Source organism: Quercus robur, chromosome 2, assembly GCF_932294415.1.
Source record: "Quercus robur chromosome 2, dhQueRobu3.1, whole genome shotgun sequence".
Lineage (NCBI taxonomy): Eukaryota > Viridiplantae > Streptophyta > Magnoliopsida > Fagales > Fagaceae > Quercus > Quercus robur.
In genome coordinates this window covers 8,018,269-8,043,606 of record NC_065535.1, presented here as the reverse complement: position 1 = coordinate 8,043,606, position 25,338 = coordinate 8,018,269, and the positions used below count along the sequence as shown (strand labels likewise).

General features: G+C 33.9%; 3 protein-coding genes across 5 annotated transcripts in view; 1 reads left to right on the top strand and 2 right to left on the bottom strand.

The window, feature by feature from the left end:
• Window positions 1-5,910: 5,910 nt before the first annotated feature.
• LOC126712161 (probable E3 ubiquitin-protein ligase ARI8) lies at window positions 5,911-8,074 on the top strand. The gene has a single exon (XM_050411373.1). The coding sequence runs from the start codon at window positions 6,123-6,125 to the stop codon at window positions 7,743-7,745; it is 1,623 nt and encodes a 540-aa protein (XP_050267330.1). The 5' UTR covers window positions 5,911-6,122; the 3' UTR covers window positions 7,746-8,074.
• Window positions 8,075-8,909: 835 nt separating this feature from the next.
• On the bottom strand, window positions 8,910-14,115 carry LOC126712162 (mediator of RNA polymerase II transcription subunit 18). The gene is made up of 6 exons (XM_050411374.1): window positions 13,924-14,115; window positions 13,661-13,732; window positions 11,059-11,158; window positions 10,288-10,345; window positions 9,820-10,176; window positions 8,910-9,217 (listed from the first exon to the last, which is right to left on the bottom strand). Exons 2-6 carry the CDS (start codon window positions 13,694-13,696, stop codon window positions 9,115-9,117), a joined length of 654 nt encoding a protein of 217 aa, XP_050267331.1. The 5' UTR covers window positions 13,697-13,732; window positions 13,924-14,115; the 3' UTR covers window positions 8,910-9,114.
• Window positions 14,116-19,143: 5,028 nt separating this feature from the next.
• The window catches only part of LOC126712158 (uncharacterized), a 32,333-nt gene continuing 26,138 nt past the window's right edge, over window positions 19,144-25,338 (bottom strand). The window contains exons 1-5 of one of the 3 annotated variants that reach the window (XM_050411370.1): window positions 22,203-22,651; window positions 20,378-20,455; window positions 20,164-20,263; window positions 19,820-19,953; window positions 19,144-19,705 (exon numbers count right to left, since the gene is read on the bottom strand). In XM_050411370.1, the coding sequence (XP_050267327.1) occupies window positions 19,481-19,705; window positions 19,820-19,953; window positions 20,164-20,263; window positions 20,378-20,455; window positions 22,203-22,541 (876 nt within the window). In that variant the 5' untranslated portion in view covers window positions 22,542-22,651 and the 3' untranslated portion in view covers window positions 19,144-19,480. Of the gene's footprint in view, window positions 19,706-19,819; window positions 19,970-20,163; window positions 20,264-20,377; window positions 20,456-22,202; window positions 22,652-25,338 lie in introns of those variants that run through there. The other 2 variants (XM_050411371.1, XM_050411369.1) reach the window with 2 other exon arrangements.

The window sequence follows — 25,338 nt, the reverse complement described above, 5'->3', positions numbered from 1 at the left end:
AAGGTAAAACAAATATCTCTTATTAATTACCTAAATGTCAAATATGATCAGCTTCTTTAAACAACAAAGATCTTCATAGTGGTAACAAACTCACTTGGATATTCATGAGCATCACTTAAAACATTTACAGGCTTACCAGTATTTGTTTAAGAGTTGATTATCCCTTGGCTCCATTAAACTTATCAATAAGTAAAGAGCAGAGTAGGTTCAAACTAGTACACAACTACACATATTATATTACTGTGTATGTTCTTAAAAGTTAAAGTTATGTCCTGCCGAGGTAATGGACTTAGTGGGTTTTAACTTATTTTGCAGCTGACCATATGAGATGGGATAACTTGTTTGTTACTTACATAGATTAGTAAGAAGGGGTTTACCCCATTGTTACCTTTATTAAGTATTAGATAAGATAAAAGTTATATCAACACTAATATAAGAATCATAGAAATAAAGAAAATATACACAACTTTCATTAATCAAAGCCTTCAAGCTAGGTAGATAGAGTACAAAATAAGCAACTTCCTTACAAACTTTGGGAATTAAAACAAAAGTTTCAAGTAAAAGAAAAAGAAGAAAAATAAACAGACAAAACGAAAAGAAGAACTACACTAAGTCTACTTCTTTTTTATTACAAGCTTTTCCTTTGGAGGGCCTCCAATGGGCTGAGCAGATGCAGCTTCTGAGGCCTCAGGGCCCTTGCTCGCAGGATTAGACTTGGCAGGCAGGGGCAGAGAAGCCAGACAATCTCCATTGTTTTAGATGCTTCTTTTTCTATATGAGGGTCCTGGGAGGTAGCTGGGCGCTTCATTGCATCAGGGGCCACCCCTTGATTGGTGTTCTTTTCTTTTTCAGTAGCCCCGGGCTGCTCAGCCTCCTCGGAGAGGTTGACAGAGGAGGTTGTAACATTGATTGTGCTGTCCTTGCTCACCTCTGCCACCTTGGGCTCGGCATAAATCCTCGGAACAGAGGGAACAGACTGCTGGATGGTAGAGGGTAGTAGACGTTCTCTGCCTTCCCAAGCGCAGATAAAGTCTCAACGCCGGCCTGGTTGAGAGCTTCATACCACGTCTGGGAGTAGTAAGTCCTACATACCCCCGGGACCTCAGCCCTGAAGGCTTCCTCAGTCTCTACCATTTCGGCATTATACCTATCGTGCTCAGCCTGATCCCAAGCCCTCTCTGCTTGTGCCTTCGCCTTCTCGACCTCCTCCAATTTCTTCTTAAGCGCAACGATTTGAGTTTTAGAGGCGGCCAGCTAATCCTCGGCGTTGCGAAGGAGCACCCTCTAGCTCTCAGCCTGTTTTTCAGCACTATCAAAAGCTGCTGTTGCACTTTTTCTTTCTCTCTACTCTTCTAGTAGTTGTTTCTTGAGCTCTTTATTGCTCTACTCGGCCACATTGAAGGCCTCCACAGTGGAGTTACGCCTTCCCTCCTCTTCCTTCATTTGCCGATGGTAGTAGTTGGTAATCTCCTCTGCTCGGAAGGAGGCTTAAACAGCCTGCTGAAGAAAGAAAGGGGGTTTAGAAAAGGAAAGTAAGTAAACCAATTAAAGGAATGAAGGAGAAAGAGAAGAAGAAGGGGTTAAGTAGAAGACATACCATGGCGAGATACCTTTTGAGGCTAAGGAAGACCTTATGCCTCCTCATTGATCGCAGTCAGCCATATCCTTGGGGAGTAGCAAAGCCTGCTCCACCGCATCGGCCACGTAGTCGGTAGTTCCCCCCTGGAAGTCTCTAATAGAGGCAGTGGCTAACAGAGGTGCCCCATCCAGCATTGTAGTATGAAGACAAGCTGGGGGCATATCTTGAGGCTCACTCCTTCTTTCAGCCCCCTTTTGCCTCATTTTAATTTTCTTGGCCACTTTTTAGGCCTCATCCTCTTAGGAGGGGTGGATTTTTCTAGTGTCCATCACCTTCTTGCCTTTAAGCTCCCTCTTCCTCTTTAATCTAGCAGGTTCAAGCTGGAAGGGTAAGGCAAGTGGGGGGGTGGGAGGCTTGGACTTTGCAACCTTCCCCGGCACATCCTTCCCCCATTGGGACTCCAGCAAGTCTTGGAGATTGGACCTTTGCTTGTGCTGGATTGCCATCTCGTTTATTAACGAACTAAATGGAGGGCCGAGATCAAAAGTTGAAGATTCTAGGAACCAAGCTCGGTTGAAGACCTCAAATTCGTCCTCGGAGTCAAGTACGTCAACTACTTCTTCCTCTTCAGTGCTGGCAAGGTGGGAAGAAGTGGCTACTCTGGTGGCTTGTGATGGTGGCGAGGCTACCTTCGGTATGCCCTCAAGTATAGGATCAGCAGCGTGTGTGCCTTTTGGAATAGGGCCGGAGAGCAGAAAACCTGAGGCTGCTATGCTGATTCATTGTAGTCGAGGATCTCTAGCTTTGATGACACACTTAGGCGCCAAAAAGCTCTTGGAGATCAGGACATAGTCCAAAATCAAATGAGCTGCTCTGAGCTGGCCGTCTGTGTGGACGAAGATCTCGACCATCAAGATCTTGTCCAAACTTACTCGGTTTACAAGGTTGAAGTTGGGCATAGCAGCGTGTGGGTATACAAAGTCATCAACAAGGACAAAAGAATCATTCATTAGCAAAGTGCAAATCAAAGGAAATATTTGGGTAAATGAGAGTTAAGGAAAAAGAGAAGGGTATAACTTTAAAATTGAGAATTTAGACTTAGAACCCCACCTGGTTTCCCCTCCCTCGTCGGACAAAGGAGGCCATCGTGCCACTCCCCTGATAGGATCAAAAAATCCTTTTTCAGGCCTTTATTAGAGTCGAGAAGGCATTTGATAAGCCTAACCTCAGGGTAACTAGATTTCAGGTAGTACCCCTGTTCGATTAGGTGGTGGAGGTTGTAAATCCAGTTTACATCATGATGGGTAAGGCCTAAACCCATTCTCTCATTTAGGACGTCGACACAACCTAGGATCCTAAACATGTTGGGAGCACACTGGGTGGGAGCTAATCTATGGGCTTTAAGGTAATCCCTAGTGACCGTGCGTATAAGGATTCTCATCCCCCCTTCTATGAAAGCGATCATTGGGATTACCACTTCTCCCTCCCGCCTATCTTCAAATCACTGCCCTTCCTTACAGTACCTCATACCTACCCTAGGAGGGATCTTGTACCGAACCCTAAAGTTCTCCATTCCCTCCTCAGACTTTACCAAACTCTTGAATCTATCCATTTTTGGAAAGGGAGGGAGAAACTAAGAAGATTGAGAAAGGGAAGTGGAGACGAAGAGGAAAGAACGCAAAGAGAAGAAGAGCGTATAGAAAAATAAAGAGTAAAAGTTCGAGAAGACTTATAGAAAGAATAAAGGGGTCCTCGGACAAGCCTTTGGTATTTGTAAAGGGCTTAAGTGAGTTGGAAAGGTGAGCAGGTTCAAGGTATGTGCGCTGGAACGGTATGAATGCTAAAGTGAGAGGAGAAGTTGATTTGAGGGGTATTTATATCAAAGAGAGAGCTATAGAGCGGGAAAGTTCCCGCCCAAGTCCCAGCAGAGTTCTCAGCCGTTGGATTTGCATCACACCGTAGAATGTAGGGCATATGAGGCCATCAAAATTTAATGAGGAGCGCATCTCGTAAGAAGAAGCGTCAGGAGCGTGTCTCGGGCAGTTAAAAAGGTGTTTGTGCAGACAGGAGTGATGCGTGATAGGCACGGATTGACTAAGGTGACATTGAAATCCTCTTTTCTTGTAAAGGAGCCAGAAAGAAGAATCCCGAGGGGTTATTGTAGGGATATTGGGCCTAGAAGTTCTTTATCTATTTATATATTGGGGCTGTGGCCTAATCTGAGGATGAGGGTTTGTCTGAGGAAGAGATATCTTTGTCAGAAAAGACTGCAATAGTAAGTAGAGAGATCAGTCTTGGTCATAACAGCTCAAGGGGGTAGGCTGAGGATAAGCACATCCTCAGCTAACTAATACCGAGGTCTGAAGGGGTTATCTGTTGTCTTGGGTAACGTTCCAGGAAGTTCCATTGGTGTAGATATGTATTGCAGTGAGATCAGACTAGGAGAAGTCCTAAAAATATCTTAGGAAAAAGTTGCTGCATTCGCATTAAATGCATTACAGCTAACTCTCTAGCCGCATTAATGTGAAGGTGATACTTGAACAGTGGATTTTAGTGTTACAGCTACTACATAAGGACTTATAGGGAGTGCTGATGGGACAAGTATCAACATCGACCGTCTGGCATGCACATGGAAGGTGGAGACGAAAAGGAGAGACAATATAAAAGAAAAAGGAGGCAATGAGACAAAGGGGATTGGAAAAGAGAGAAAATTACTGTAGTATCTAGAACTGACTTTGTAATCAAACCCGAAAGATATACATAAGAACAGATCTCCTCGGACTTTGCCGAGGACGATTTTCTTGATTATAAACTTGTTCATTTACATATTCCTTTCATCTAAACCTATTTTCTAGTTAGTCTAATTCATTAGAGCCTAGTTTTCCAACTCATTCTTTACAAATTCATTGTTTTGGGCTTTTTGAGCCTAAGTCCATTCATACATTGGGCTAAGAATTCAAATCTGATCCTTACATTAACCATTTGATGTTAACCAATATAATTATTAAATTCAATACTTTTTGTTTAATTATGACCTAAATATGGTCAATTAGTTTTGTAAATCAAACTAACATAAAATATTCCTATAACATAAAAAATTAATTAAATTCAATGAATCCTAATATATTAGATTCCTGTATTTCACAATTTTTAAATATCAAAATATAAATTAGGGAAATGTAAACGGATGCCTTATGGGCATTTATTAGTTAATCATTATATGAAAGTTTTTATAGGAAAAGGAAAAGGGAAAAAAAAAAAAAAAAAAAAAAAAAAAAAAAAAAAAAAAAAAAAAAAACAATAGTGTATGTTTGGTAACTGTTTTTTTTTTTTTTCCTTATTTTCTATTTCCAAAAACAATTTTCTATTTTTTAAACTAAAAAACTTGTTTGACAACCCAAAATGGACAAAAAAACAAAACCAGTTCTTAAAACTCAATTTGTAAAGGAAACTAAAAACATGCAAAATGCTGTTTTTTTGTTTATAATTTTCAAAAGTCAATGAAAATACACATTTAATTTAATAAATGTATCTCATTTAATGAGTTAGTATTAGAGTTCAAATTTTAGTAATAACATATTTTAGTATTTTCTATTTTTTCTTCAAAAAACCATTTTTTTTTTTAATTTCAACTAACCTAATATGTTTTTGATTTCAAAAATATAAGAAATTTTTTTTTTATTTATATTCCCAAAACAAGTTTTTGAAAATAGAAAACAAAAACTGTTACAAAATATAACCTTAATATTTTGACAGTTTTATCTATTTTCTATAAAAGTGATATAAAAAATTTCCTAGAATAATTTGTTAATAACTATCTTAAGATACTCGTTAACAAAATCATATAAATTATAGAAAATGACCTAATAATATATATTTCAAGCAAGTAGGATCTGCAACTATTTATAATTTTATAAAAAAAACTTAAATAAACCCTAATATTTTTTTCAAAACATTTTGTATACCTTCACTTTTTTCTTTCTTTCTTTTTTTCTTTTTTTTTTTTTTAAGTAAAACGTTTTTGTTTCGTACAAGACTTGTACATATAATTCTAGTACGATATAAAAAAGTTTATAATTTTTGCCACAATTATTCTAAACGGCAGATTGTAATTGATAGTTTGTACTTTTATATAAACCAACACTTTTTCTTCACCACTTATAATTTGACACATAGTCAATTATGATAAAAATTGTGATTTTATATGTAGTCATAAAATTTTTAACCTTTTACTGTTGGTTTTATTTCCCCGGTGACTTTTTAATATTCTTTTTTGGGACTAAGAAAGGAATCGTAATCGATAATACCAATATGTAGTATATTAGCATCTAAACTCTTTTTCAAGTGGGCTGCTATTTTCGTGAAAATCTCTCACTCCTTTTGTAAGGCATTTTGATCAGTAAAGTGTTCTTCAACAAAGTACACACCCAAACTGGCCAAACACAAACCCAAACCCAAACCCAAACACAATCCCACCTTTACTCTCTCTCTCTCTCTTTTGTTAGGGTTTTCGATTTTCCCTCAAAGCTTTGATTTTTAAGCCATGGAGTCCGGCGACGAGATCAACATCGGTAGCGACAATGAGGTCAACGATTATTACGGCGAAGATGCAAACAACACCGACTGTAACTATGACTCGTTGATCAAAGAAGAGGATTCCATGGATTCTGATTCCGATAGTCCTGTTGCTAAAAGGCCTCGTCTTGAAGGTCCTCCAGACCGAAACTACACGGTGTTGAAGCAATCAGATATACGTGAACGCCAAGAGAACACTATTGCAGAAGTTGCCACGGTTCTCTCTGTATCAAAAGCCGTCGCAACAATTTTACTCCGTCACTATAATTGGAGTGCTGTTAAGGTTCACGAGGCATGGTTTTCTGATGAAGATCGAGTCAGAAAAAACTTGGGTTTATTACCCATCATCGAATTCCCACTTGACAGTACTGAAGTCAAGTGTGGAATATGTTTCGATTTGTTCCCAACACGCGATGAAATTGTCTCTGCCGCATGTGGTCATCCTTATTGTGTCGAATGTTTTCGAGGTTATATTAGGACTTCGATCAACGATGGTCCTGGATGTTTGATGCTGAGGTGCCCCGACATGTCTTGTTCTGCGGTTGTTGATCGAGACATGGTGAATAGTTTGGTTTCTGAGGAGGAAAAGCAGAAGTATTCGACTTATCTGTACAGGTCTTATGTTGAGGAGAATAAGAAGATCAAGTGGTGTCCTGGTCCGGGTTGCGAGCACGCAATTGAGTTCGATGATAATCAAGGTTGGGATGTGACTTGTGCTTGTGATTTTAGTTTTTGTTGGAATTGTGTTGAGGATGCTCATCGACCTGTGGATTGTGAAACTGTGGCTAATTGGATGGCAAAGAATGATGATGAGTCTGAAACCAAGACTTGGATATTGGCTCAAACAAAGCCTTGTCCCAAGTGTGCAAAACCAATTGAAAAAAACGAGGGGTGTATGCATATGACATGCCATCCACCTTGTCGTTATCAGTTTTGCTGGATATGTCTTGGTGATTGGCATAATCATATCAACTGTAATGGTTATAAGGAAGACAAGAGAAAAGAGGTAGAAGAGGCAAAGAGACATGTGCAAAAGTACAATCATTACTATGAAAGATGGGCAGCTCATAACTTGTCAAGGCTAAAAGCTGTTTCAGACTTGGGTAGAGTGCAAACCGAGCAGATTGAGCAGCTTAGTGAGATACATGGCAAAACCCAAATTGAGCTGGGGTTCATAGCGGAGGCTTGGCAACAGATAGTTGAATGTAGAAGAGTGTTGAAGTGGACCTATGCATATGGGTACTATCTGCCTGAGGCTGAGGATGCTAAGAAGCAGCTTTTCGAGTTTTTGCAAGGGGAAGCAGAGGCTGGTCTTGAAAGGCTTCATGGATATGCAGAGAAGGAAGTGAGGCAGTTTCTTAATGCTGATGAGAGATCAGTAAATTTCGAAGGGTTCGAGTTAAAGCTGAAGAGCTTAACGGGAGTTACCAAAAATTACTTTGAGAAGCTGGTTAGAGCATTAGAGAATGGCCTATCAGAGGTGCAAGAAGCTGGCAAGAGTTATATGGAAGAGCATTGGTATTGTGATCGGTGTACTTTTGCCAATTCCTGGGAAAATGTAACTTGCGAGATGTGTCACATGCACCAGTGAAAGACATTTCAGCATCTCTTTGTGGTGAAAGGGAAGCACTGGTACTGTATATTTAGTTTCTGTCTATTTCCAAGTCTAAATAATCTATTGTAGATCCATCAAGTTGTTCTTTGTAAAGCCGCATTGGTCTGTTTCTCCGATTATCATTTGACGTTTTTAATGGTTTTACAATCTATCCTTTGGGAGAGCATCTCATGCTTTGAGATATGTGAACTCCCTAATTAGGCTTTTGGTTGTATTTAGGTGAAAATAATTTTTATCTCCTCTATTCCAATTTCCATGTATGCTCTGTTTGTACAATTTTGTTTAATTAGTTGTTTGTCCTCTCACCTTCACTTTCTTCTTCAAATTAAGGACGAAGATAAGTTATATTTATGTACCATTACAGAGCAAGTTATATATATGTGCAGATACAGTACAAATACGTGCATAGCATTGCACATGAAAAAAAAAGAAAGATTTGTTTATTTTAATTTTAGATAATTGCTTTGAAAAACCTATAGATCGAGGTCTTATTTAAACTCATCAAAATCATCATCTTAATTATTAATGAAACTTGCAGGGTTTTCTTATTTACACCCCAAAAGTTTAATGGGTAAGAAAAGAGAGAGTAGTGGAGACCAGAGGAAGATAAGTCGATTATCATATACAGAGACTCATGCCCACCCAATTTTTTGCAATTATTTTATACCCTAGTAATGTAATGATATTTTGTTTTGTTTATATGTTTTCACAATCCCTAGTAATGTAATGATATTCACGAGTCACCAGTAAGTAAAATAATGATGTTCCAAGGATATATGTAATTTTCTTTTTTTAGAAGACTCTGTCACAGGTAATGTAATTTAATGATATATGATGTTCCAAGGATATATGTAACATACCTGAAACAAAACTCTCATAATTTATAAGGACAAAACTTAAGAACAATCCATTCATTATTGTGCCTTAGTTTTCCAATTAAACTCAACTATTGATCAGTACAAAAAACCTGGTCCTGAGAATGCCAATAGAATGGGACATGTAAAGTACACTCTGTTCTCAGTTGTGGCCGCATGAAGTCATTCTTGAATGAAGGTTTTGGATACCTAATAAAAACTTTCCTTTCAAATTCTTCCATCTGTGGGAAATGATAAAGAAATGGACTACTGAAGTCAATTTAACTACCAAAGTAAAGAATTCAATCTTTTCAAGTTGAGTGGCAAAAGCCTCAAAAAAAGCATTTAAATTTTACAACTCTCATTTCTAAACAAAGACCCTACAAAGGCTTCATATAGTTATAGTTACGAAAATACTACCAACTTTTACAGTTTTGCCAGCAAATTCATCATAAATACATAACTTTCAACTCTTGTAATTTACAACCCCACTATAAGGTTGTACCCCCACCATCTGACATAAGAGATGCAGCAGCAGCAGCAGCAGTTGGAACAACCCCTGTTGAAATTCCCGGTTTTGACAAATGCAGGAGCCTGAAATATAAATGCCAGAAGTTCACAGATGTTACTGTTGGACCAAAAAGTTAAGTGCTACAAAATTTCAGGACAGGCAAGTTCAACCTTGATCTTTATTATTATTTTTTTCAGTAGTTACAAGGGAGGGTGTATTTAAACCCAGGATGTCTTTTTAACATCAAGAGGTGTCAATCAGTTGAGTTACAAGGCTAATGGCAAGTTCAACCTTGATCTTGATTATCCTAACCTTTTTTTTTTTGGTTGATAAAGTTGATTATCCTGACCTAACAGATTTCTGGAACCACATTATCTAAAAGCATATCATAAATGCCATGCCAAAGATTTTCTCATAAACCACTATTTAAATTTTAAACTATGCTGAAAAGTTCAAATCCCCATCCCCCCCCACCCCCCACCCACCTCCTCAACTATTGAAATATATATGCACTAAAGGGTGATGGCCCAATTGTCCCTTTAAAAGAATAGAAGTTCATGGACTGAGTAATCTGGCCAGTTAACAAGTGTACACCAGTGGTCCTAGGCTTAAAATGCAATATGCAGGATGGCTAAGCGTAGCAAGCTTCCTAACCATGCATTTTAAGAGTGATAAAAGCTCTTACGGTGCAAGATATTCGCAGAAAGATGACACTGCAGAAACAACTTCAGTATAATTTTCAGCAGATGCGGGGGCTGTCACTTCAACCACCTGTATACCCGGAGTTACAGGCACAGCCTCATCAGTTGCATGTAGTTTCAGCATCTTATTAACTGAGGACACAGTAACAGTGATTTGAGCACCCCTTTGGAAATGGAAGGCAAATCCCACTCTTAGCAGCTCATGGTCTAACTTGTAGCCTAGTGCATAAAATAAGCGGAGCACATTCTTGCTGACTTTGCTTTCCACCATGGTCCTTACTAGAACTGAAATTTGCTCAGCACCTGCACCCCTCATTGCACCTCCTATATGTCTAACGGTCCTACAAAATTTATTTTTAACACTCAAGCACAATAATATGCACAGGTGCAAACACAAACACACGTACAAAATTTAATAAACATGATGGGAAGGGGAAAGATCCAAGTTTTACCATGTGGGTTCAGGCTGCTCAAGATCGCATAAGAGTCGAACCTCTGAAGCTACAGCCCCTAAAAGAAAAAGAACATTGAAAAAAGAAATAAAGGAAAGAGAACTAAGGAGAGGGAGAGAACTTCTAAACCCATTGATATGCTTTTTATTTGAACTACTACTAATAAGGAGTCAGATAACAAACATCCTCAGAAAATCATGACAGGCTCTTAATTATGTATAAAACTTACTTATCGGGGGGTGGGGGGAATTACATATAAAATGTGGTCATATTTAGTATGCATCTATATATGTAGATGACCAAGGTAAGCTTTCACACCCCAATTCTTTTTCTCTTTTGTTTTCTTTCATTGTTAGGTGGCTGAGTAGCCAACAATGACCTTAGCCACCCTGCTTATTGCATTTTAAGCATGACATGAAACATATTAAAAATAATAAACAATAAAGATCAACTTATGTGTCGCACCTAACTTTCACGGGAGAAATTCATTGCCTTCAAAATTGTATCAAAACTTCATAACATGGAAGCTAAATGAACAATAAATATGAACCAAGAATAGAGTCACAAAGTGAAAGAATCAAATAGGTGACCAATATGGGTCAACATTGTATCAAATAACCACTGAAGGATATTTCATTGCCTTCAGTATAGGCTTACAAAAGGTTAAGGACCTATTCCAAGTTGACCTGATTAGTTTGTCGCATGAACTATCAAAGCTTGACCTAGACACACAGCTCCATATCAGAAAGAAATATACGTATATAAACTCACCAAGGTTTGGGCCACTTTTAAGGCATATTTCATGGATCCTCAAGCGTTCTTTAAGAACACCACAAAGACCCTGAAGAAGAATTTCGAGGGCCTCAACATGCTGCAAAATGTAAATCATGTTTAAGACAACTTGAAATACCATCGAACCCTTTTTTTTTCCAAAAATTAAAAAATAGAGAAATGATTAAAAAAAAATTTTGAAGGGTCAGCAAAAAGAAAATAGGAGCTGATAATCATCATCGGCAAGTCTTGGACATTAAAAATGATTTTAATTATATAACAAATAAAATAAAGGACCAACAAAAGGACTTATCAAAAAATGAAAAAAGAATAATTACATATAACCCACCTGTGGCTGTGGTTTGGCCTGATTTCTTTTTGTCATTTGTGGTTTGAAAATTGTCACTTTACCCACCTTGTCATTTGTGGTTTAACTCCATTACACAGCCATAACTTCCAGCTCACTCTTTTCCGTTATAAAAACACATTTTAACACTATAACTTAACTTAAAATGAATCAAACACCTCTATCTAAATATTTTCACTCACCTTGTCACCCAAAAAAGGACCCCCCCTCCCCCAACTAACATTGGCTGCAAAATGGATAAAGCTTTCCAAGTGAGGCACAAATTGGTTCTCTCTTACCAGGTCCCACAACAAGTTCATTATTGCTCTTTTATATGTTTGTGTGTGTGTGTGTGTGTGTGTGTGTGTGTGTGTGAGAGAGAGAGAGATTTTTGAAGGGTTGGATTGTGTTGGTGAGGACTTTGTACATTTGGAAAAGAGAGGCTAAGAAAATTGAGTGTTGTCGTAGAACAAGCTCGACCTACAGTTACAAACACTACGAGATTTAAGATTATTGGTTTTAGCAAGAGATTTAAGATTCCTAAAAAGTTTTTTAATGACTGTTTAAGTATAGTCGTAGATTGTTTCTCTTATTTTTGTGACAAGATAAGAGAAAGTTCTTGTACAGAGGCTGTTCGATCTGTTTTAAGTTATTTTTTAAATTTAAAAAGTGTTTTCTAACAGAAAAGAGTGAGGTGGGTTATGGCTGCGTAATGGAATTAACCTTAGGTGGGTAAAGTAACAACTTTCAAACCACAAATGGCAAAGTGAAATTGAGCCAATCTAGAGGTGGGTAATATGTAATTATCCCAAAGAAAAATAAAGGACTAACAAAAGGAGGTAAAAGTTTTGCAACATAGAATGTTAGTAGGCCAACAAATTCAATTTGTTTAAATTTGAATATAAGCTCTTCAATCTCTAGATTCTCTACAAAGCTTAAGCATGTCCCATACAATGCAGAAGTTAACACCAATTATATTGATAAACAAGACAATGAATTGAACCCAAACCAAAACCAATGGTGTGTGACATTCTACAGGAACCTTCCATTTTGAGCCAACAAGAGAGTGGTATACTTTTGTCCCTTCTTTCTTTCTCTAGCAAGAGATTGAAATAATTGAGAACTGCACCTTGATTTTATTTATTTATTTTTTTTTTTTGGATAAGTGAGTTTTGGTCCCCATGAGAGATTCAAATTAATGACTTCCACTTCATGAGGCATGATCCCCAACCAATTGCTACCATTTGGGGCAAGCATTGCATTTAGAATTAAGAGAAATTTCACAAATATTTAACCTATGAAACATAGATTACCCATACCTCAAAGCTACATATGGTAGCTTCAAATTTCAGAATACTTACAGCAAAAATTTTCTCGAGTTTTCCAACACCACCAGTAGCCCAAATGTTGTATTAATTACAAACTTAAAGTTAGAATATGATTTTGTCTATTGTAAGGAACCCTTTTTTTCTTGGTAATTTATTGCTCTCTTTTTTTGGGAGAGAGAGAAGGGGGGGGTGAGGTTCCTAAGGACCAACAGGACTCAGTTTGTAAATCATCCTACTACCTCTCTTTTGGAATTGCACGTAACATTCTACTCCACCTTGTGCATATATTATTCGAATACATGAGGTTACAATCACCAAAAGTAGATTAGTGTATATCACAGCCTATTTAAGTGTAAGGAAGCCTAAGCGAAAATTGACATCAACATCTCCCCATAGAGGCGGGGTTATAGAAATTTCAATGACTTCAGGATCTCACAATGATCTTAAAGTAAGATACTTCTACCAATCAATGAATTCAAATCAAGACAGTGTTGCTAAGTGGTTATAGCATTCTCATTCTTTAAATTAGTACAAATATGTATCCATTTCCCCGCTTGAACAACTTCATCATCCTCTACACTACTAAAAGTCAATACAACAACAACCAACCATTAGTCCCAAGATTTGGGGTGGGTTATGGATCCTCAACAAACTACTCAACATCAGTCAAATGTATTATTCTTTTCCCCCCAGTCTATTATATTTGAAGTCATACTCTCTGTTACTTCCTTAATTGGCATAACATATGTGTCAACTAAAACTTTTTTATACCTATGTTGTTACAGAAATTGTTAGATAGATGAAAATAGAAGTTTAAGGCTCCTATAAATGGGCAAAACACTATAAGCATTCAAAAACGAAATCAATGCAAAAATCACAAGGAACAATTAGAAAGAAAGGGACCCTTTATTTTATTTTGAAAATTTACCTGTGTCTCTATAATTCCCTGAACCACGCACTCCATCCAAATTAGCTTTAAGTTAATATCTCCAGCACATTCCTAAACCAGTAAGACAATCAAAAATTGGAGAATAAATTTCATAACAAAGTCAGAAATCCGAACCTACACTAACAAAAGTGATGGGTATATTATCAACTTACATTATGCTAGATTGTTCTGAATTCAACATTTATAAACATGAATCAAGCAGTTTTAGATTGTGAGGAAATTTAGAAGAATAAAAAAATTACCTTAGTTTTTCAATGTGGTGCCAAGCCTAGGGGGCTAGCTCCTAGCTCCTAGCTCCGGTAAGATGGACGGAATTTGGCCACCGGAGGAGAGTTGGGGTAGACGGTGGTGGGTGACCGAACTGTGAAGGCGGAGAGTAGAGAGAGAGAGAGAGAGAGGACAGAAGAGAAGACAACGGTGGACCGAGACAAATACTTATTTTATTTTCCTCTTTTTTTTTTTTTTTTTTCTTTACGACAACACGATGTCGTTTTTTCTTTGTGGGCAGAGAGAGAAAGAGAGAGGGGAGGAGAAAAAAGTGTGGGATTTTAAAATTTTAATTGCAAGTTTGCAACAAGTAATCCAAGGTTAAAACGAAATTAAAATTTCAAGAGAATTCATATAATTTATTCATACATACACTACACACAAGCATTATATCATATTATATACTTACTATTGTATATAATAAAAGTTGGGTTTAAAAGTCATGGTTGCGTCAAATGGTTACTCTCATTAATTAGTAAATTAATTTTATATTATTTGTTATGATATATTTCCTCAAATTAAGGGATAATATTTAACAATTGTTTAATTTAGGTGATACTTTATTATTTAAACTTCAACATATTTAAATTCTATTCAAACTTCTCAAAAAAAAATAAAAATAAAAATAAACGGAAATTCTATTATAAAAAAATATAAAACTTAAGCCCTTGTTTGGGAGGAGGAAAAGAAATTGAATGAAAAAAATAATTTTAGAATATTCTTTTATTCCTTTATTTCAGAGTTTTAATGGAATGAATAATATAAAGTTTATTCCTTTATTTAGGAGTTTAGGTGGAGAGAGAATAGAATGTGTAGGAAGGAATACTTAATTACTCATTTCACTTTATTCATTCAAAATTTCAAATTTTTATTCCCTCCAAAATTGAGAGAAATTGGAAGAAATGGAATTAAATTTAATGAATTTATTACTAAAACTCCCAAAATACCCTTATATATTTAGCCGCTTATTTTAAAATAGGGGTCATAAAATAATTTCATTAATTTTTCTCTATGTTACTCCCAAACAAAGATACTTATCTTTTCTATTCCATTCCCTTATCCCAAACGAAGATCCCAAAAAACAACCTATATTTTATTTCTAAAATTTAAATAAATAAATAAATAAAACCAAATTTTGACTTCTATTCCAACTAAAAGTATATTATCAATATTTTAAGAACAACTAATTAGTAAATTAATTTTATACATTTAAATTTCAACAAATTTAAATTAAAAGTCTATTATAAAAAATTCTAAACCTAAATCTCTAACAACAACTTACATTTTCTTTTTATTTAAAAAAAAAAAAAAAACTTTTGACTTCTACTACAACTAAAAGTCTATTATCTACATTTTAAGAACAACTAATTAGTAAATTAGTTTTATATTATTTGTTATGATATATTTCCTCAAATTAAGGGATAATATTTAACAAATATTTGATTTAAATAAAATTAAAAGTCTATCATCAAAATTTTCTAATTAAACTTAAATTCCACACAACTCACGTTTTTGTTTTTGTTTTTTTCTTCAAGTTACATCTTATTAATTTAATATTTTATTAGGATATTAAACTACAATACTCTTGACTAAGCTCAAGGAATAAGATTTAACAATAATTTAATTTAAATAAAACTTTATTATCTAAGTCATCCCTATAATTAAATTCCACACAATACACCCCACTTTGTTGTATTTTTTTCACTTTTTCTTTTCTTTTCAAAATGCAACTTACGCTTAAGTTTTAATCTAATAAATCTATTTTACTTATTGTTATTTACTTCTGAATTTGCGTGCAGGATATTATGCTAAAAAAGTTTATTATAAATAAACAAAGTAATGGACACTCAAAATAATGGACACTCGTTTAAGTTCTTGGTTCTCTTATGTAAGTTTTAAATTATTATACTTTCACTAATTAGTAAATTAATTTTATTTATGATATATTTTCTCAAATTAAGGGATAATATTTAATAATTCTTTAATTTAGGTAAAACTTTATAATTTAAATTCCAACAAATTTAAATTCTATTAAAACTAAAAGTCTATTATAAAACCCACTAAAAAAAAAATCTATTATAAAAAAAATTCTAAACTTAAATCCTAAACAACAATCCACAAAGAAGAAAAAAAAAAAAAACATTTTGACTTCTACTCCAAGATGTAACTTGAAACAACTTTAAAAATAAATAAAAGACTAATAATATATTTACTTTTTTTTTCTTGAATTAATAACATATTTACTTTTCCATTGAAATGAATGGTATAATATAATGGCATCATGTGCGTTATTCACGTACATGGAATATCTCACTATCTTATATATAAAAAAAGAGGCAATGCCGCTACAGTGATTTAATATTGTGCATTCAGTGTTAAATCATTGTTTATTCACTGTTCGCCTATAGTGAAATTTTCGTGAGGCACTTGTCTTTTTTTTTTTTTCTTTTTTTTCTTTTTTTCTTCAATCTTCCGTTCGTTTTTTTTTTTTTTTTTTTAATTCTTTTATATATGCCGCTATAGTATTTTAGCAATGTTCATTCAGTGTTTTTGCATTGTTCATCTACAGTGTCATTTTGATGAGCCACTTTGTCTTTTTTTTTTTTTTTTTTTTTTATTTTAACAGTAGCTACAGTTCCAAGAGGCGCTGTAGCTACAGTAGCTACATTTTTTTTTTCCAGTCTTCTGTTTGTACTTTTTTTTCCTTTTATATATATTGTTATATTGATACAATAAATTTCACAATTATTGAGATGTCAATTTCATTACTGCTTTAGTGTTTTAGCACTGTTCATTCAGTGTTTTTGCACTATTCATCTATAGTGCCATTTTGGTTAGCCAGTTTGTCCCTTTTTTTTTTTTTTTTTTTTGAATAGTAGCTACAGTACCAAGCAGCACTGTAGCTACAGTTTTTTTCTTTTCTTTTTTCAATCTTCCGTTTGTATTTTTTTTCCTTTTATATATATTGTTATACTGATACAATAAATTTTATAATATTTTCACAATTATTGAGGTATCAATTTCTTATAAGTCAAAATAAAATAATAAAATATGAAACTGTGACCAACCACAACTGAAAATAAATCTATATATATATATATATATATAAAAGTGTGAATGCGCTAAATCACTGTAGCTACAGTGCTTTGGCTTCGTGAGCCACTTTTTTTTTTTTTTTTTCAAAGTTTTGAACAGTAACTACAGTGCCAAGTGGCACTGTAGCTACAATAGTTATAGTTTTTTTTTTCTTCCTATAATCGGTTTGTGTTTTTTTTTTTCCTTTTAAATATTTATGTAAGCTGGTATATATATTGTTATATTGACACAATAAATTTCATAATATTTTCACAATTATTGACGTGCGCGAATGCGCTAAAGCACTGTAGCTACAGTGCTTTTATTTCGTGAGCCGCTTTTTTTTCCCAAGTTTTGAATAGTAACTACAATTCCAAGTGGCACTGTAGCTACAGATTTTTTTTTTTTTTTTTTTATTTTTAGTAATCGATTTGTTTTGTTTTGTTTTTTTTTTTTTTTCTTTTAAATATTTATGTAAGCTGGTATATATATTGTTATACTGACACAATAAATTTCACAATATTTTCACAATTATTGATATGTCAATTTCTTACCAGTCGAAATAAAATAATAAAATATGAGACTATGACCAATCACAACTAAAAGTAAATGTTTTGAGAAAATGTTACAACACTTATTGTGCAGTGCTTTTGATTTATTCAACTGGCACGGTAGCTTTTTTTTTTTTTTTTTTTTCTTTTTCCAGTAGTTGGTTTGTGTTTTTTTTTTTCTTTTAAATATTTATGTAAGCTGGTATATATATTGTTATACTGACACAACAAATTTCACAATATTTTCACAATTATTGATGTGTCAATTTCTTACAAGTCAAAATAAAATAATAAAATATGAGACTGTGATTAACCACAACTAAAAATAAATGTTTTGAGAAAATGTTACAACACTTATTGTGCAGTGCTTTTGGTTTATTCAATTGGCACAGTAGCTACAGTGCCTAAAGTTTTTTTTTTTTTTTTATATATAGTAATCGGTTTGTGTTTTTTTTTTCTTTTAAATATTTATGTAAGTTGGTATATATATTGATATACTGACACAACAAATTTCACAATTATTGACATGTCAATTTCTTACAAGTCGAAATAAAATAATAAAATATGAGACTGTGACCAACCCCAACTAAAAATAAATGTTTTGAGAAAATGTTACAACACTTATTGTTATCACAATATTTTCACAATTGTTGAGATCTCAGTTTTTTATAGATCAAATAAAAAAATGCTAAGTCCACAACATTTTAACATTAATTTATACAATGCCTAAAGTTTTTTTTTTTTTTTTTCCAGTTATCAGTTTGTGTTTTTTTTTTTTTTTTTTAATATTTATGTAAGCTTCCATATCTATTAACTATATAAAAAGAGCTCAAGGCTCATGAATAGTGTTTTTTTGGTTTATTCAATTAGTGAGGTGCACTTTCTCTTTTTTTTTTTTTTTTTTTCCCCCTTCAAGTATGCCAGTTGATTTGAGCTTTGTTTTTGTTTTTGTTTTTTGTTTTTTTTAGATCTTTATATGTTTACTTTGTACTTGCAATGCAAATTTACATTGTAAATACACAAAAGTGGTTAATATTATACACATTTGCACAAAAAATGGTAAATATTGTACAAATTTTGTAAATGTGTACAAAATTTGCCAATTTTTTTGTGTCTACAATATAAATTTACAACGTAATTAAGTACAATGTATACATAGAGATATTATGAAAATGTTGTGATGCATGTGTCAATTCCTTATGGGTCAAAATAAAATAATAAAATATTATACCGAGATCTAGCACAACTAAAAATGTCGTGACATTTTGTTGTTATTACAATATATTCATAACTATTGAGGTGTAAATTATAGGTCAAAATAAAATAATAAAATATTGGACCAGGATTTGTTACGGTCTTATACGATTGAAATTAACTTTTTATAACATAATTATCAAAATTCTTAAAATTAATGTTTCTTTTTATTAATGTAAATCTCTATGTATTTTAAAAATCAAATGATTTATATTTTCATTTTGTGATACAAATAAAATCTAAAATTGATTTTAATCACTACTTTTTTTTCCCATGACTAGAACGTGCCTTAGACGTGCTGCCTTGACTAGTTACTTAGAAAATAAATAAGGATGGGCTATTACACGAATAAATTAAACACTTGTTCAAGAAGATCAAAGGTTGACGGCTATCAGTGATGGGACCTTTTACGGTTGGGAACTACAATATCTGTAAAGGGCTTAGAGACACTCTTCTATGCTTCTTCCTCTGTGTATGTATAATCTTACATAACTCTCATAAACGCAGGGATTCCCTGCTTTCTCTAGCTAGATATATATATATATATATATATATATACAGTTCATTCTAATAAAAGAATATTGTGTGATGAACCATAACATTTCCTTTTGAGGCCTGTAATATATTGATCCATGTATGAACTCCTATTGCTTTACCAATCTTCCATAGTACTTCCGACAGAGAGTTTAGAGAGAAGGAAGATGCAAGCCGAAGAAATAAAAACAGCCCCGGCAACACATGCAAGATCCAACCCCGTAACCACAGGTACACTCTTTAGCTTGTCCAACACTCCCACTTGAAGTATCATCATCATAGCATGGCCGATTTTTGATTTGGCTTGAGAAACTGATTGCATCCCAACCCATGTTGGTATTGACTGAAATAAGATACAGAAATCATGTAATTAATTGAAGTCACAAACACGTTGACTAAGGACATATATATATATATATATATATATATTACTTTGAAATTGTTCTGATAAGTTTACCTTCAAATAGAAGAGTCCAAAGAAGTTTGATCCCGAAAGCCCTGACCCCTTTTCTTTCATTGTCTTTGTTCCAACAAACATGACGTACAAGCCCATCCCGAAAATAAGCATGGCGGTTCCTACTAGGAACATGTCTGCAAGAATGATAAACTGATAAACATATAGCTCAACAATATATAGAACCGCATAGAACAAGTAAATATGAAATATTTGTGTGTTATTATTATTATTATTATTTTTGTCTAATTCAAACTATTAAATGGATTCCTTTAAAATAGAGAGTCATTTTTTAACATGTACCAAACGGATTTGATTATGCATGTGTATAATATTGAGAGAGATACCTATGGCTTCAATAAGTACCTGCATCACATGTCCTTGATCGGACTTATGTGACAACGTATGGAAGTATTGGAGATATGCCTCTAGTATGGTAAAACAACCCTGCATGCAATTTATAATGTCTTTGTCATTATTGGAAAGAAAAATATACGTATAAAAGAAAGAAAACAAAGTCATAGTCCTAAACTTTTGCTGGAAAAAGAAATAAGCCGTTACCTCAAGGAAACACAACCCTGAACCAAGTAAAGTTCCCGCAACAGCAAATAATGTAAAGAATCGACAATCAATTATAGCCTGCACATTAACCCAATACAAAGAAGGAAAAAAAAAATTAGGATTTCAATGTGTTGTGAAATATACAAGCTAAATATTCTGTTAATGAAAAACATGCAGTCCTCGGAAATTTCAATTATCACCTAACTTGAACCTGCTTAGATTCATCAATTAGATATCCATGAATTTTTTATGACCCCATGAATATTAAGCTTTATACTTCATCATGAACAAGTAACCCCACAAATGAAGAATTACAAAACAGGTACATGAGTGTGAGTTTAGACTTTAGATGCAATTTTTCTCTAACTGATTATTTGCTGAAAGTTGAGTAAAAATATAATTATATACGAGTGAGTTTTTATTTTTTTTATTTTTTTTAAATATATTTTCATTGAAAATACTAAAAAATATTAGTTAAATTACAAGCTCAAGTTTAAGAGCATCCCCATCCCAAAATCCTATCCTATCCTATTCTATTTTACCATCTCAAAAAACTATTTTATCAACTATACCATACCATTTTACAATACTCTCAACATCCCAACTTTTATTTCTTTTGTTACTTTATTTAAATATTCTTTTTTATTTTTTATTTTTACTGTTTCTCTCTCTCTCCCTCAACCAATTGCATCAAAACCCATTAAAACACCACCACTCACATCCCATTTAACCCACCAAACACCGGCCAGCAACCACCAACTCCACCACCATGCCAACTTGCAAACCCATTAAAAAAAACCACTAAACCCACCAGCAACAACAACAACAAAAAAAAAACACACACACACACACAAACCACCAAACATCGGCCACAAAAACCACCAGATACCGGCCATAAAAACCACGCCAACGCCACGCCAAAAAAAAAACACACACACACACACACACACACAACCAAACAAAACCAACAACCCATAACCCACCACTGCACCACCACGACTCACCACGCCCCACCCACCACATACCCACAACCACCATGCCTCAAACCCACCATGACTCCCCACGCCCCACCCACCATGACCCACACCGGAAAACACACACACGGTTGTTGAGCAAAACCCAAATCAACCAAGCAAATCACAACAAATCTAAAACCAAAAACCAAAACCCAAAACCCAAAACCCACTCCCACACAAATCAAAATCCCACTACCCACTACCACTAAACACCCACATCCACTACCACCATCATGCCACATCACAGATCAACCCACACCACAAACTCACTTCGCCACCACTGCCACACAACCCACGCTGCCGCCACAGGGAAGACGACGTTGTATTGGAGGACCCACGCCTACCTTTGCCACTACCATCACCACACGAGGTTTTCGGTTTGAGAAAAATGGGGGTTTTGGGTTTGAGGAGAGGAGAGAGCAGCTATAGAACAAAAACAAGAGAGAGAAAAGAAGACAGAGAATGTTCTGAAGAGAGAGAGAAGATGAGACAATGAAGAGAGAGAAAGTGGCATATATTTATAGGTGAGAATAAAAAATTATTATTTTGTTTTACAATGCTGCTATAGTACTATCGTAAATTTACGATGGTATTGTAGCAGTATTGCAAATTTTTTTGCAATTCTAAGCTTTTATAAGTCCGGATAGTGGAGGTTTTTATGAGACAAATACTAAATAAAGGCAACATATGGCATTTAACGTTCCTATTGTGAAGGCTCTAAAATAAGTAAAATTTTAAAAAATTGTGTAGAAGCAAATATCTAAAAGCTAGCTAGCTAGCTAGGTGCTCCAAAAGAAATGGTGGCCTACCCTTTCAATGAACATTTGCAAGTGAAATTTCCGTGGCCTTTGTTTCACAGCAATCCTTAATAGAATCACCGTAGCCTTGCTAACATTTGCCACCAAAGAAGCCAAATCCAAAAGTCCCCGATTGACTTGAGGTTGTGCCGTAATCAAGCTCTTCGAAAAAGCCACTGAGGCTTTCACGGCCACCATTGGTTTCCTCCTGTAATTCTCAGAAACTCTCTTCTCTCCATCAAACCCCGCCTTGTTTAGACACCTCACAGAGAAAGAAGAGGAAGAAGAAGTAGAAGAAGGAAGACCAAGACCCAATGGCCTAGTCGTACGTAACAATCTAGTGGTTGCCATTAATTAGTAGTAATGTTACTACTTTGGAGTTTCAAGGTGTTTGGTTGGTCATGTAGGCTTGGCTAATTTATACCATGCAATGTGAAAGGTAGAAAACAAACAAGAGACTATAGAACAAAGAAGATTCGCAGCATATATATTAGCTGGGATTGTCGGGATATGAGTGACCTTTTGTTTACGACTTTCGTTTTTTCTTGGAGATGTGGGTTTTCGGTTTTGAACAGTGGCGGCTCTGTGGGTTTTCAGTTTTGAATAGTGACAGTTCTAGGAAATTTTTCTATGGGATTATTAAGGAACTTAAATTAAACAAAAATTTAATTAAAAAAAGAATTTGAATATATTGAGTTATCGAAAAAAAACACACAAACACATGAAATTTTACAATTTTCTTTTACGAGTTTTTATATTTTGAAATCATCTTATAATAGTTTATTATATGTTTTCATTATTTATTGTCAATGTAAGTATGACCATTTTTTTTTTGTTAAGTTTGTATAATATTTTTGTTTTTATGCAATTGTGGTTATATATTTGTCAATTTTTTTTATAAAAATATTTTAAACTAAATGAAAAAACTCAATTCTACTTACACTATATAATTATTAACTCACACAATTACACTCATCAATATATAAATAATACACTAAGTTGTTGTTTGATTGTGGGATAAGCTGATATGTGATCAGGTGTGCAAAATTTAAAACAAGGTATAAAAAATATTTTTAAGAGTAAATTAAATTAATAAAGCAATATTTAATATATATATATATATATATATAAATATATTTTTTTTCAAGTCAGGGGTTCATTTGAACCTCCTGCAATGAATGTGAAGCTGCCCCTGGTTTTTTTTTTTTTTTTTTTTGATTTGGGCCGCCCCTGGTTTTGAATCAAAGACATTTCCGAGTGTTTTGATTTGAACGAACCAAAATCAAAACCAAATTCTCATGGCTCTCAACTCTCACGTGACTTTTTTTACATGCGTGTGGGTCCGTTTTGCTTGTGAGCCGCACACGTATCTATCGGGGAACTTTTACTGAGAGTTATTCTCCACCATCTGCTTGAGAAAATTTGAAGGCCAGACAAAGTTTATTGGAATATTTGAGAATTGTGAACGTAAAGAAGTGAAGCGTTTTGTTAACCTTTATTGGGGCGTTCGTCATCAGCAAGAAGAGACAAGAGTAGAATTAGGAACAGTATTGGGTTCTCGATTGTCAATAATTGGAACCGTTTATTAACCTTTAGCGACTTAGGCCCATTTCTCCTTTTAGAATTTGAACTGGTTGGCACCTACAATGTGCAGCCCAACGTTTGTAACGTGGCAAAACCTAGCGCCGCGGAAATTACCACTAGTAGGTGTAGGTTTGTCAAATACAGATTACTATTTTCATTTTTCATCCCCAAATATCAAGATGGAAAAAGAAAATAATAAATGATTTTATAAACTCTTTTATAAACTGTTGATGTGGTGAGTAATTATTGGTTAATAAAAAAATGATATTAATAATGAACTTTTTTTTTTAAGAAACTATTAATGATGAACTTCAATGAAAACAAGTAAAAATTTACCACATCAATAATTTGTGATTATACTTTATAGCATTACTCGGGTATATAATAAATTGGTTAAGTTCAAGTTACACCTAGTGTAACTTTAAGCAATATTACACCACTCAATATTTTTTAATTGGATGCAAATTTTGACAAATCCACCATTATATTACATTATCTTCATATATTTTCCATACTTGCAAAATTTCAAGGTGATAAAAAATTAATAGTTATATCGTCAATCAATTGTTTAAATTCAAATTTTTATAGTTTAAAATAATGCATAAAAGATGAGTTTATGGATCAAATGGTAAATAACATCCAATTAACATAAAAACTAGCCGATATCCCATGTGATGCGCGGTGCATTTTGATAAATTTTGTAAGAAATTATTTATAACATATTGATTTCATGAATACTATTATTGTTGGTCACACTTAATCTATGAGGTTTTCTTCTAAAACTAAATTCTGACTAAATACATTGGGGGGAAAATTCCTCTAATTCATGCAACCAAGAAATATTACCAGATCATAATGAAATTGTCACCTACAAACCTGTTGGTTCCTAGGTGTCTTTCTTGTATTATTTATGTTTTATATATCAATTAGCTATAAAAACTTCTAAAATTTCATGATACAACAATAAGAAAAAAAAAATGTCATAGTGGTGCAATAATATCACAATTTAACCTCCAAATTTTAATTGAACTAAAAGTAGCCAAAAATAGATCCTTACCAAGTATACGCATCATAAAGAAAACCAAAAATATAAATTGGCACATAATATGAAAAAATAAGCCTAAATAAATTACAATGCTACATAAGTAAAACCGTATACATAAAATCTAAACAAAATATTTAAGACGAACGTAATATTTTGAAAATTAACATACCTCTTAGAAAGAAAAACAAAGATGTTGTGAGGAAATTATGGAAGTTTAATTTTTAAGTCCAATGGAAATGGGAATTTATATTGGACAAACGTGGAGACAAATAATATTTGCTCAATTCATTGAATTCGACTCTTGCAATTCTGCATTGAAGTTAGTCTTATGCAGAAAATTGAATTTTTTTTTTATTCTTACATTTCCCATGACTTTTTAGATCTATCCGTATCAATTTAAAGCATGTCTTTGACTTTTATTCCTACATTTCTCATAACTTTTTAAATCCATCCGTATCAATTCAAAGTATGTAAAGTTATAAATGTAGAAGTCTAAATGAGAAGGATGTCATACAATGT

What these genes read in the sequence shown, in the direction of transcription:
- LOC126712161 (XM_050411373.1), top strand. Translation starts at nt 6,123, where the DNA reads ATGGAGTCCGGCGACGAGATCAACATCGGTAGCGACAATGAGGTCAAC.
- LOC126712162 (XM_050411374.1), bottom strand. Translation starts at nt 13,696, where the DNA reads ATGGAGTGCGTGGTTCAGGGAATTATAGAGACACAG. An exon ending in TAAAAGTGGCCCAAACCTTG is followed by an intron (nt 10,346 to 11,058) that starts GTGAGTTTATAT and finishes TTTTTCTTTTAG; the next exon opens with GGGCTGTAGCTTCAGAGGTT. An exon ending in TTCTGCGAATATCTTGCACC is followed by an intron (nt 9,218 to 9,819) that starts GTAAGAGCTTTT and finishes TTTATATTTCAG; the next exon opens with GCTCCTGCATTTGTCAAAAC.